The 13599-nt window shown below is 40.4% G+C and overlaps 1 protein-coding gene across 1 annotated transcript in view; it reads right to left on the reverse strand.

Annotated features, from left to right (window-relative positions):
• ttc39c (tetratricopeptide repeat domain 39C) overlaps window positions 1–12999 on the reverse strand; it is a 49866-nt gene extending 36867 nt beyond the window's left edge. Inside the window, exon 1 of the mRNA XM_006634042.3 lies at window positions 12242–12999. Within this exon, the coding sequence (XP_006634105.1) occupies window positions 12242–12381 (140 nt within the window). The 5' untranslated portion in view covers window positions 12382–12999. The remainder of the gene's footprint in view (window positions 1–12241) is intronic.
• Window positions 13000–13599: the final 600 nt, after the last annotated feature.

Below are 13599 nucleotides of genomic sequence, written 5' to 3' on the forward strand. Positions count from 1 at the left end.
TGCCAGAGGTATCAAATGATTAGATCATAAGCATGAACAACCATAAACAGAAAAAGCCAAGTGCACCAACTGTAAACACTTTCCTAAAGCACAACAATTTACGTTTTGATAAGATTACACTTTACTAAAAATCACATCTATTGTATTTAATTCCGATAGTAAACATTGGATATTCAAAGAGTGGTCTTATTATAGCAGAATATTTTTTAAGAACAGTTTTCAAAGGCTTGCAGACTTCAGTACAATAACTGTAGTGAGTGCACTGTGGTTTGTAGTCTCCAAATAATTCTCAAGAATCGTATCATGACGGCAGAGCTGCTGGCAATCCAGGCTCAGTGATCAGCCAGGATAAAGCCTCTGATCTAAGAGACTCTTCAGCTGCTAATGGTTATATGCAATGGAGATCTAACTGGGTAATTGATCAGCCTGAGTGATCAAGGCATGTCTTCTCTCACTGGCAGGTCAATTAATCAATCAGAGTACCTGAGAACAGCACACATCAGCCATGCAAATGGATAAATTTGCATTCATATTTTTAGTTCACTATAAAGATTAACATGTTTTTCTGATAGCATCTTGCCTGTTTATCCCTTCATATAGTTTGGTGTTCAATTTACTTTATATTTAATTTTTTCTAAATATTTTCCATTATTCGTGTACTGTATCTAGTTCCAAATTTGTAATTCCTATTATGTGGTAAGCATACTGAGATTTAACATTTGGGCTGCAACACCCAGCACTACAGACCTGGGTAAAGGATGGTTCCTAGAGATGGTGATAAAGTAACTTCACGAGTCAAAGACACCTCGGTTGCACAGCAAAGATCAAAGCAAAGGCATGCAAAAAAAACAAAATACAGGGTCCAGAGCTTGACTTGTTCTTTTGAAGAAACAAAGTTAATTCAGAGTTCTATCTTCTCAATTTGTTAATATGTGGAAAATATCAAGCAGCACGCATTCATTTCAGAAACATGCTTCAAAATAAAAGTGGAAAACATAATTGCCGTTCAATTATAAATAGCAGAGAACAGAAGACACACTCCATGAGAGTAGTTTCGAGAGGAGTTAACCACATGCAGAAAAACAAACTGTCCCTTTCACTGGTTTTGTAATTTTTATTGGTTTTAATCAGCAAGTAGTTTTTCATAGCTTTATCTGAAGTAGAATGATTTTTTACCAGTAACACTAGCAACACTTTAAGAGATAGTGTTGCCACCTTGAAGCCTGATCTCAGAAGTTATGCATGTTATACACACAACCTACTCCAAATATTCAAAGACAAATATATAGCAGGTTGCATGTGGTTAGCATTGCTGACTCAAAGCACTGGAACCCTGGTTTCAACTCTGGACCTGGCGTGCTGTCTGTGTGGAGTTTTTATGTTTGTGTCGGTTTCCATTGGGTGCTTCTGTTTCCTCCCACAGTCCAGAAACATGCAGGTACTGTAGGTTAATTGGCTTCTGATAAACCAGTCCTGGACTGAGTGTGTGTGTTTGTGTCTGTCTTCCATGCGATGGACTGGCGTCCTGTCCAGGGTGTACCCTGCCTTGTGCGTGTTGCTTGGTTCCCCAGAGACCCTGAATTGGATGAAGTATGAAATAAACAAAGCATGGATGGATGAAAGTAAAAAAGGAAAAATCACTGCTGCGTAAGTATTCAAACCCTTTGCAGAGGCAAACAAATTAATTCAGGTGTACGAAATCACTTTAACCTTAGTTTAGAGGCCTCTGTGTGCTATAATAGATAGAGGATCACATTATTACAGAAGAAATACATTTGTCTGGGTAAGGTCCTTCAGTCAGGTAGTGAATCTCAAGCAAGGATTCAACAATGAAAACCAAGCAGCTATCAAAAAAACTCAAAGAGACATAGCTACAGAAAGTCACAGACCAGGAGAGGGGTACAAAACTATTTCGAAGATCCCTAATGTGTTTTTGGAGCCTGGTGAAGACAGTCACACAGAGGTAGAAGGCCCTCTGACACTGCCTAGATCAGGCTGTCCCTTCAAACTGAGAAGCCAGGAGAAAACTTCATAGAGATGCTACCATGAGGCCAACAGCAGCTTGGAAAGAGCTACAGAGTTCAATGGCTGAGATGGGAGAAAATGGGCAGGAGTCAACCATACCCCATTCGTTTCATACTGCCAGCCTGCAAGGCAGAGTGGAAAACCTATCTCACATCCTGCATGAAACCTGAAAAAATATTTAAGTGATATGGAGAACATGTCAGACAGGACAAAACAGGAACTTTTGTGCTCCATATGCAAAGTGTTACATCTGACGTGAACCCAGTGTACTGTATCACTCAGTCAGCACTAACCTCTACTGTCCAGCTTGGCAGTTGACCATTCTGTTACTGGTATACCATAGAGGAAAGCCTTTAAACCTCATTCTGGGGCAGATATTCCACTTTCAGCAAATGACAAAAAGCAAAACTCAACAGCCACAGTCAGCTGATTTACCGTCTTCGGGTTTGATCAGTTTAACACAACCAACTTTGACCAACAACACTGTCTATTTAAAAAGCAGCACCTGAAAAGTCAGTTAATTTGGTACAGTACAATTAAGCCACTTACTCATTAAGAGCTCTGTAATAAAGACAACCTACAGACAAGACTGCACAACCCGGATTTGGGTGAAAAGTCTTTACTACAGAAATTATGTATTAAGACAGCATTCATCTCTGATCGTTATTTTATGTTTACAGCATGACAAGTGTAATTTATAGCATTATTCTTTTTCATACTGTAAATAACATATATACTGTAAACAATAGTGCACCATGGGGTACTTCAAGTAATCAGGATGTTAAAGTACAGAACTATGCCAAAGTAGGCTTTTAAAACAGACTTTTGTCTGTTTTTTAACTGGAAAATACCACAAGAATTATTAAAATACTTTTTACAGTAAACTTAAAAAATACAAAAAAAATGCTTACTAAAAACATCCCATCCTTAAATTACATCATTAGAGACATCTTTTTTTATTAGAAACTGCATTCTCCAGACATTTTTAACATTTTTATTTGTTAATATTTAGAAATTTCACAGACTCCAATACGCTGACACAGGGATACTTCAATTTTACTAATAAGGACATGATGAGCTCTGCGTTAACATTTGAAATGTACAGTATACTGTGCAGTACATTTCTACTCTCATTCGAAAAAGAAAAATTGTTTTTAAGTGAACTATTTCAATGTTTCAAGATTTCTGCCCCAACTGCTGTTCAGAAAAAAAATCTAAATATTACAGTTTTTTGGTCAAAGGTCCAATAGGGATGTCATTTCATAGCAAGCTAACAAAACTGTAGGTAATGCGCCCACAAAACAAAACAAAACAAAAGTTCTACAGCACCGCAGTACATGTCGCCTGTAACAGACTGAAAGCCTAAAGCTAAGGCTTTACATGGCTTGGCACCTCAATACCTGTCTGAACTTTTATCGCCCTACTCCCCACCTCGCAACCTCCGCTCTTCAAATTCTGCCCTCCTTACTGTCCCCCAAGCCCGTCTACATTGTATGGGCGACAGGGCCTTCTCCTGCTATGCCCCCAAGCTCTGGAACTCTTTGCCCAAGCATAATAGAGAGTCACCTTCTCTAAACTCCTTCAAATCCAGACTCAAAACCTTCTTCTTCAGAAAAGCCTTTACTTAACTGGTTCCATTCTTCACCCCTCTGCTCTTCTTAATACCACCTTCCATGGTCTCCTCTATTGTTATTGTTGTATTGTTGTAATTATAATTGTGTCCTATCTTATGAAATCTTCTTATTTATTGTTGTAGTCTTCTTATTTATTGTTATTGTCATCCTGTAAAGCGCTTTGAGAAGCCACCTTTAAAGGCGCTATATAAAATAAAGTTTATTATTTATTATTATTATTAAAGAAACACGGGTCAAACTGAAAGAATAAGCTGGTTCTTCCAAATAAAATGTGCCTGGCAACAGCAGGGGAAAACAGATTCAACCGAACAGGGCGCACACAGCTTTTTGCTGTGAAGAATTTTGTATTTTGCTGGTGCCACAATACCATAACCCCAGTCGTGTGACCTGTACTGTACCTCTTCATTAGAAGCGTTTAGTGGTTCAGGAGCTGAGGAAAAGAGCGACTCAGCCTGTCAGCACTGAGCTGCCGCAGCCCCCACAGCGAGAGAGAGCTGACCAGCAATTCCCGCACCAATACTGATTATTTCTACCGTATTCACCATTTTGCTCTGTTGGTTTATTTGGCGTTTACTAATTTCTAACCTACAGTTAATTTCTAAAATCTACAAAGTGTACCAAGGGACGGTCCGCATAAAGACAAATAATGTAAGGGCATCCGTTTCAGAGGAGGTCACAGTACATGGCCATCGGGTTCAAACCCATTTAGGAACAGTAAAACCAAGCATTACTTCAGCTGGTTGTAATATATTATTCCTCGCATCGCCTGAAAGAAGTGAGAAAAAGAGCTGAACTGTAAACGGGTACAGATCTACTGTAAATCCCTTTAGATACAAAATACAAAGAGAACAGTACAATCGGTACGTATCTGTCCAATTCGCGTTTCAACAACGTTCCGAGTTTCCAATGATCATAAACAAGCAATGCTCCTTAGTATCAGCAGTATCTTTGTAAGAGCTCAAAATACTCATACAATCTTTCAAATTAAATATTTCCCTAAAGAGATTATAGGTCACATTATCCGCTAGATTAGAAAGGCATGATAGTGATTAGAATATGCAGTCACCTTGTAAAATCAAGATAATGTTTTTTTAACATTCCTAAATTTCTGTACTTTAATGGTATGATTGAAAACGTACTATTTTTCTTTGATGATTACATAATGCACTTTCATACATAGGACTGGAATTTTTTTAAGTGAAAGTAACCGTTTCAGCAAAATGGATTCTGTTGACGTGACTAATTTCAATTCCTGAGAGATTATACAAACTGCCTTTAAAGAAGGATAAACAAGTTCTGTCACTTGTAATAGTAAACTTCAGTAATTCTTAACATTCACAGCAATTATGGTGCTGTGAAGTGATCATGGCTGTATAGAGACCAAAGACCTGCTGAAGATAAGTCCAACAGGGTACAAAATGGTTAAATTCAGCCTCATGGTTTGCAAAACACCCTAGTTGTGATAACAGTGATCTTCACTCTGATACGGTTAGGCATATCTTTGCTAGTGAATGTCAAGCCAGGAAGTAAAGAGATATGTTATTAAAGCTGACGGAACCATACTCTGCTGAAAGCTGAATAAGTATTAAAGCAGATGTGTTTTTTATTGTGGAATAAGTGAAGATTGTGTTGTTGGAGGCTACAAAACCAACAGTGGAGACTGCGGGTAGTACCAGGCATTCACACATTTTTAAGGAGGATGGGATTACTTTTAAGAAACTGCCACTTGCTGCTTCATAGAGAAACAGAAGAGTCTGTTCTACTCTGCCTCTGCTGCATGCGAGTTAAACATTTCACATCCTGAAATTTGCATCAGTAGGCAATGTGCAGCAATCCCTCGATAACCGATCTATCTTCCCCACACGTTTGTGAAAGGAATTTGAATAGTGTTTTAACCACGTCTTCATGCACACAAACTAATAACTTTTATTTGTACTGAAACCGGATGTGTGTTTTGACGTGCAGACTGGGAAACAGCATCCAGCAGAGACCGGCACTGTGTTCTGTTGTGAGACAAATACACATTCCTATGCTGTGCATGTATGGGATGAAAAAGAATAAAAAATACTTTTCTGTGAGAGAATTTATTGTCCGCATTATTTGATTTTATAGTGATTGGGAGATTAAAATAAAAATGTCTCTGAGCAACGGCAATGAATTCTGCTTCAAAGTTTTTTGCCTGAAGTTGGAAGTTTGTGCTGTATGCCCTCTGACAATGGCGAGGAATGGCATAATCAGCCTGTCACATCATCCACATCACCAAAGACAGTCTGAGCCTTGTGCATCCAGGTCAGCCTTACCTGTCTCTTTTCATTACCGCTGAAGCAGAGCTTGACATCAGAATCCATCGTGTGCATTTATAAGAATGGGACATCATTCAGCATTTAAATATAATTTAATTATATGTTATACCTTAAAATATTTACATTTTTGGAGCTGAATGGACAATCCCAGCCTTAAACATTTTGTTTTTGTATCGACACATGGTACAGACTTCACAGGGACGTCTTTTACCAGTACAAGCTCGAGCAAATATTTTTAGACACTTAATAGATCTTGCAGTATTTATAAAGGTGTGACCGGTAATCTCTGCTTCAGTGTTTGTCTTTTTCTTTTACACAATTTGGCAAGAGAAGGAATGAATACTTTCATTAGAGAAAGAGAATCAGAACCAACATTTAAAGTCACATTCCAGTAATTCACAAAGAGAGAAATAAAAAAGAGCACAACCCTGTTATTTCTAACAGACACACATCATATTCATAGTTAAATACATGGATATTATATTATAATATATAATATAATATATGGATAACCAGCATATGTTTTAATAGCTATCACTGACATTCAGAAGAAGATGCAAGAGTCACTCTTCCTTTCTAGGATGACAACCAAGCAAGAGCATTTATATCTGCCCATCCATTTTCTAACCACTTCTTCCAGTACAGGGCTACAGGGGAGCCCAGAGCTTATCCCAGCAAGCAACGGGAGCAAAACAGGGCGGAAAGATCTGACACCAGTCCATCACAGGGAATTTTTTATACTATTTAAAATAACAATTTTCTAAAACTGTCACACCGAGCCAGTTGAACACAAGGCAATTCAGAAGTATTACGGGTTGAAAATCCTTTATCCGAAATTCCAAAATCCGAAAACCTCAGAAATCCTAACGTTCTTTTTTTTTAATGCTGACATGACACGCCACAAATGGAAAATTCCACAAAGTGCGGGATGGTTCCACCACGTACAGCTGTTGTGCGTCTCTTTCACCTCCACATAAAACGCTATGTATGAGTGTAACACGACTAGCGTAATTGTTGCATTAAAAATATAATGCTGACGTTTTCAGTTTTCATTACATTTACCTGAAATCAAATTCCATGTTTTGTTTTTATACAAAAATCTTTATGTACTGTAACCTTTTAATCAAAACACGTCTTCGTAGGTGGATACTGATAACTAACCGAACTTTCCAGCTCACAGTGATGTCATCGATGACGTACCCTCTCCCTCACGTTTCTCGGACCTGATGTAGTTGTAATGTCTGGGGCTGCATTTATCTTCAAGTTTGTAAGCAGTGATCATCATGTTTTGTTTTGTTTTTTTATACAGTAAGTACAAAACATTATTCTTACGTGAGATCTGAATTTCACCTCCATGTATGAGTGTAACTTGACTAGCGTCATAACTTGTACATTACTTTAAAAATAAAATGCTGACTTTTTTCAGTTTTCATTTTATTTACCTGTAATCATATTCAATGCTTTGTTTTTATACCTTACATAAAACTTAATACCTGTATAGTAAAAAATAAAATATAAATGGCGTACGTGTACTGTAACCTTTTGATCAAAACATGATATCGTAGGTGGAGACTGATATCTTACCTTCTGATGGTATTATGTTTAAAAACTTATTAAAAATTTATATAAAACTACATTTGGGGTATATGCATATTATTAAAAGTAAATGGATATTGTGTTTAGACTTGGGTCACATCCCCAAGCTGTCCCATTTTATAGATGCAAATATAAAAATATTCCGAAATCCAAAAAAATCCAAAACCCGCAACACTTTCGGTCCTAGGAATTTCGGATAAGGGATTCTCAACCTGTATAAGGTTATTGGCAATTTGTTAGTCATGAGTCTGAACATACAAATAGATTAACTTGAATCTTCTTGAAATCTGAAAGTTTTCAGGTGGACATACCTGAAGAAGGCTCCACAGCCGAAACGTTGTGTCTCTTTTCTTTTCAGCTTGGAATAAACCTTTCCTTGTTCCATTTTATTCAATACAGTGCAGAGCATAGAATAATTACTTTAATATAATACAACTCATAAAGCACAGTTGACATAACTAATTTTGTCTAAAGCATAAGATAAAAGCTATTGAGTTCAACAAATAAACCACATAACACTTAGAGCTCTGGTCTGCGTAAGGAAAATGGCACAAATCCCATGATCTGTTGATTTTCTGTTGAAACCTGAATGCATTCTTCTGTTAGATTTCCATTTATCTAATTATTAGTGCTTGCTCAAAAGAAATGCTTGACACATCCTTGGCAAACGTTCCAACAGTTCTTACCACACCTACAACTCTAAAGGAAGTTTGCGGCGCTTGTGACCAAACTGCTGGATGTTTGCATCTTGCATAATAACACTTTTAGCATTTCTCCAGATGAGAGCACTGAATTAACACATTTTTTAAAAATAAAATTAGCTTGTGTATTATGTGCCATTCATTAACGATTGTCCACAGGCTGAATGTTACTTACGAAGACACATGCCACATATCAGCCAAATGCCCAGGTCTCAGCTACTGGGCTGTGGTCTGTTCAGCCAACAAGGTCTTTCATGAGTCAAGTACCTCTTTAAGAAAATAGGAGTTCACCTCCATCATAACCCCAGAAAATCAGTCTGGTTAATTCTCTCACCAGTGCGACACAGCCCTACATTTCCTAACACACTTCTGAAAGCACTCAAGCGATACATTGATGACTGCGTCGGTGCCGCCACATGCTCCAACGACCAGCTTGAGTGCTTTCTGCATCATTTCACCAACTTCCACCCATCCCTTAAATATACGGTTAACATATCTTCCCCTACTCTTCTGTTTCTAGACATCAACTTCTCCATCAACCACCCTCAACTCTCCACTTCGGTTAGAAACCCACAGATTCACACAGCTATCTCCTGTATAGCTCATTTCACCTCAAACACACAAAAAACTCTCTCCCTTTTTCACAGTTCCTTCGGCTACGACGATTATGCAGCGACGACATCGACTTCCAAAACCAAGCCCTCAAAATGTACTCCTATTTCATCAACAGAGGATACCCCAGCAGTGTTACTGACAGGGCCCTTGCCCGAGCTAAAAACACCCCTCGGAGCATCAACTCAATCAGGAACCCCCGCCATAACAACCCCATTCCTTTGTGCTTCCCTACCACCCCAACACACTTCCTATCCCTAGGACTATTAACGACAACTTTTCCTTCCTACAGGATGATCCCTCCATTGGGGCCCTCTTTTCTGACCACCCCATAATCTCATATTGCAGACCACCTAATCTGTGCAACCTTCTTATTCACAGCTCCCTTGACCGCCCTCAACAACCATCCACACCAGGCACCTTCCCTTGCAACAGAGCTCGCTGTATCACCTGCAAGTACACAGCCACCACAACACTCATTCATGGCCCCTCGGGACAATTCCGCATCACCCAGATGGCATCTTGTACCTCCAGCAACCTTAATTACTATATCTCTTGCAGTAAATGCCCAGTCATCTACATTGTAGAAACAAGAAGGATACTGGGAGACCACTTCAGAGAACATGTTAGGGCTGTGAAGATTAAAGATCTCTCCAAGCCCATTGTTTCCCATTTCATCTCCGACGGCCATGAGCACTCTAATCTCTCCGTCTGTGTTCTCAAAGACGGTTTTCCGAACTCATATATCAGAAAGCTAGGATCACACCTTCCCCCTTCTCTTAACGACAGACTACTTTTCTTCTAAATTTTCTCCATTCATTGGAGGTTTCATTTCACACCTCTCTACACCTATTCTAATTTCACACCTCTTGATTGGCCTCTCTTTCTGTCCCCTGCTCCCGACTCTCGCTCCTCCTCTCTCCCAGCCTTTGTTCTCCCGCTACATTAACTTTGCTGTCTGTCTTGTCTTTCTCACACCTGAAGAAGGCTTCACGGCAGAAACGTTGTGTTTTCTTTCTTCTTTTTTTTCAGCATGGAATAAACCTATTACTTGTTCCTTTGCAGCCTACGCATGCTGACGCAGCTACCCACCTGAACTATTATCTCCTTAAAGATTACTTGTACAGCATGCCCAACAGGAAATTACATTTCATTTTAACACAATCTCAGTACAGTAGTATCCTAATTCAGCAACGCAGGACAGAAAACAACAGGGGAAATGTATTTACTATGGGAAAACTGGAAGGAAAGTTGAACACATTCTTATTTTAATTAAATAATGTATAACGCGTTCAGTGAGAAATATGACTTTTTATGGCAAGAGTGACAGACGGTATCACAGGCTTGTTCAGAATTGGGAAAATGAGAGAGAGAGTCTTTATTATCCCCAAAGGGCAATTTGTTTTATAGCAGCAGACAATATAAAGAAAACAAACAATACACATATGCATGCCCCCAAAAAGAGTTTATTAAGCAGGTTATAGCCACAGGTATAAATGAGAACTTAAACCTGTTTGCTTTTAAAGTGTCAAATCAGTATATGCGCCTTGAGGAGAGCAAGAGGAATTCATTAAACAAAGGCTGTGAAGGGTCCTCTGGGACAGAGTATGCTTTATACCAGACCCGGCGGGCAGGGCCGAAAAGATCAGCACCAGTGACTTCCTGACACAGTTTGACAATACTGCCCAGTTTGTTCTTACTGCTCAGATTCAGATGACCAAGCCAGCAGATTCAACAAAAGACCGAAAAACATGAACCACAACGATTTATCAACCTTCAACTGTTTAAGCTCTCTTAAGAAAAACAGGCCTGGCATTATTCTGGCAGAAATAAATAAAACAAATCAATGTTCGGCTCCTTATAAAACATTTCAAGCTGAGGACAAAATGTAGTAAGGTTTCATTGTTTAAAATCTGTGATGCATTTTAAAACTGATAAGGTATTTAGTAAAGGTTAAAAGGTATAACTGACAATTAAAGTATAACTGACCATTCTACATTATTAGTGCAACATATTTTACAGGTTCTTAATTTACAGTATCTTTGCAGATCATTGTTTCTTGTAATACCACTGCTCTGATGCATCAATAACATCTATTATTACAAAGACACACTCCTATTGTCCTTCAACCACTGGGGGCTGGCTGGTGTGTCACAACAATACACAGTGTGATTCAAGGTCCTGTTGCTGCAACTGCTAAGCACTCCTGCTGCACTCAGGAATTGAGACATCAATTGCACCTGAAAGTATCCTAAGAATATAGTGCTTTTTTAATGTATCTTGTATTTGAAGCTGCTCCTGGTGACATAAACAAGAAAGCACAGAAACTCAGGATGCCAGGAAACAATTCAAGACTACAGAACTTTCCTTGAGCTCTCCTGTGTCTCAGCTGCCTGCAACATTTAAGGTGGATATTAAGTTGGCAAAACTTGGACCAACCCAGTCATGAGTCAGTCATGAGGGAACAAGGTCTGACAATCTCACCTGAACACCTCTGGATTCATAATCTTCAGGCTGGGCTTGGTGTTCAGGTTAAATTAGTTTGTGCTCCTGAGAGGCCGTTTTTTTTGCTAGTAATGCATTTTGGATTTTTGTATTAAGGGCTGACTACACATAATAATGCAAAAATCACATTACCACAAAAAAACCCATCTGAATAAAGCTAAAATGCCAACTCACCATGAAAGCTTTGCTTGTCTGTTATGGAATCTATTCCCAAAACACACATCCAAAATTAGAAGAACAAGGATATCAACACAAGTTCAACTCTGAAACCACAAGGTTAAATGATAATGTTTCTTCAAAGGTGGCTGTTTTAAAATGTGTCAGGCTCTCATTCACTATGGCTACAGAGGTGACAAACAAAACTTCAGCAACAACAGGACAAAGGCTATTGGTGCACCTGTAATCTTTATGCTTGATCAGTAAATACTTGTAGAAGTAATAATGAACAACTGACCATCTTCAGTCATGACATATGGCAGATGATTAAAATAACTGTATATGCAGCCAATCTAATTGTACGTCATAGCATTACGTGCAGAATGCCCGACACCAGTGGGAAGATTATAGTACAGGACATGTGATATACTGTACTATACATCCATATAGAAGCTTTACTTAGTCTTCACTGTTGACAAACACCGACAACAGTGCAGGCTTGCAGCTCAGAACGTACTGCAACTCTCACGCAGACTGACGAGCACGCAGGCGTGTGTTAAAGCGTTAAATGCCTGCTTCACCGCTCTGCGATGCGGGCTTTTGTGGAAACACCATGGGGATTCACGCAAAGCTCGCTCACATTTAGTCCAATTCACGGCAGGCGAGAATGACAGCAGGGCCACGGTGCGAGGCGAGCGGCGGTGCCTACCTGTGCTTTCTAAAGAGGTCGTCGCTCTCTCTGAAGCCGTTGTTCAGCAGCATGTTGATGCCTTGCAGGGCCAGCTCCGCGTCATCCAGGTGCTCCGCTCCTTCGTCCACCTGCTGCTGGGCTTGCTCCGGCCCGGCCATGTCGAGGAGAAAATCCCACTGGGGAGGGGTGTGTGTGTGTGGTGGTGTAAGGAATGAGAGACGTGCCCGGGATCCGGGATCTCACCACCTCTTGTCTATAAATCGAAAGCAGCCGCACGCCAGCACAGAGAGAGGAAGAGGTGGAGTCGCCGGTCCCTTTCTGCACAGAATTAGTCAGCAGGCGGCTCCAACATCACCCACTACGGCAAAGCACTGCGGGCGCACCGATCTTCCCCCGGCGCACTACCGGTCCCGGAGCAAGCCCCCTGCGCGAACCGTACCCATCCTCTTCTCTTAACACTGCTTAGATTCGCACTTCGTTATTTTTTTAAACATCCCTGCGGTGGGCAGGACCTGGATTCTGCCTGGTGCAATACTGCATGACTCCCCGGATATTCCCGCGGCCGTACATTCACCTATAAAGCACGACGGAAGAGAAGGAAAGAAAAAAGGCTCCCCCCCCCCTTTTTTCTCACTGAATGAGCAGGACTAACTCCAGAGGCCAGAGGGGAGACCGCAGCTAATGCAACACCCCCTCAGCCCCGTGTAGCACAGCCCCGCTCGGCGCGCACAGGTGCTGCGATCCTGGCGCAGACGTGCGGATCAGCCAATAGCGCCGGCGAGCCGGAGTCAGGTGCGGCTGCTTAACACTGGAACGCGCAGACGCGCCGCGCACGCTGCGAGGCGGGGGCGAGCACGGCGGAGGGGGGCGCGGCGGTGTCATTCTGCCAGCCATTGCGAACAAGAGCCGGAGCAGCTACAGTCTCTGTGCCCGCTAGCTGTGTAGACACGGCGGCTTCAACTCGTTTGCACCTCTGTTACGATCTATCAGGGTTACTCTGCTTGAAATATAGGACTTCGACGTAATCTCGAAGAACACCGAGTGAGGTTCTCATATTTAAAAAAACTACTGTATATACAGGATTTCTGTAGTATTAAAGTGTCTGTTTTCTTCGTAATTCCTATGAGCAAAGGCATATACTGTATCTATTAACAGACACGTCCACCACCACGCTGTAAGGCATCTGTCGTTAACTAGTGTGCTCCCGATTTGTTTGTATAATAATAAATTAGAATTATTGTCACAGTAATAATAATGAGTAATAATCGCGGCCATTTTGAGAAGAAATATAATTTGCTGTTGTATTTATTTTTGCTCCCTTGGCTACTTGGGATAGAGTATAATTTAAAAATCGGCTATTTACATTCGTATTTGAT

This window comes from Lepisosteus oculatus, chromosome 6 (assembly GCF_040954835.1).
Source record: "Lepisosteus oculatus isolate fLepOcu1 chromosome 6, fLepOcu1.hap2, whole genome shotgun sequence".
Lineage (NCBI taxonomy): Eukaryota > Metazoa > Chordata > Actinopteri > Semionotiformes > Lepisosteidae > Lepisosteus > Lepisosteus oculatus.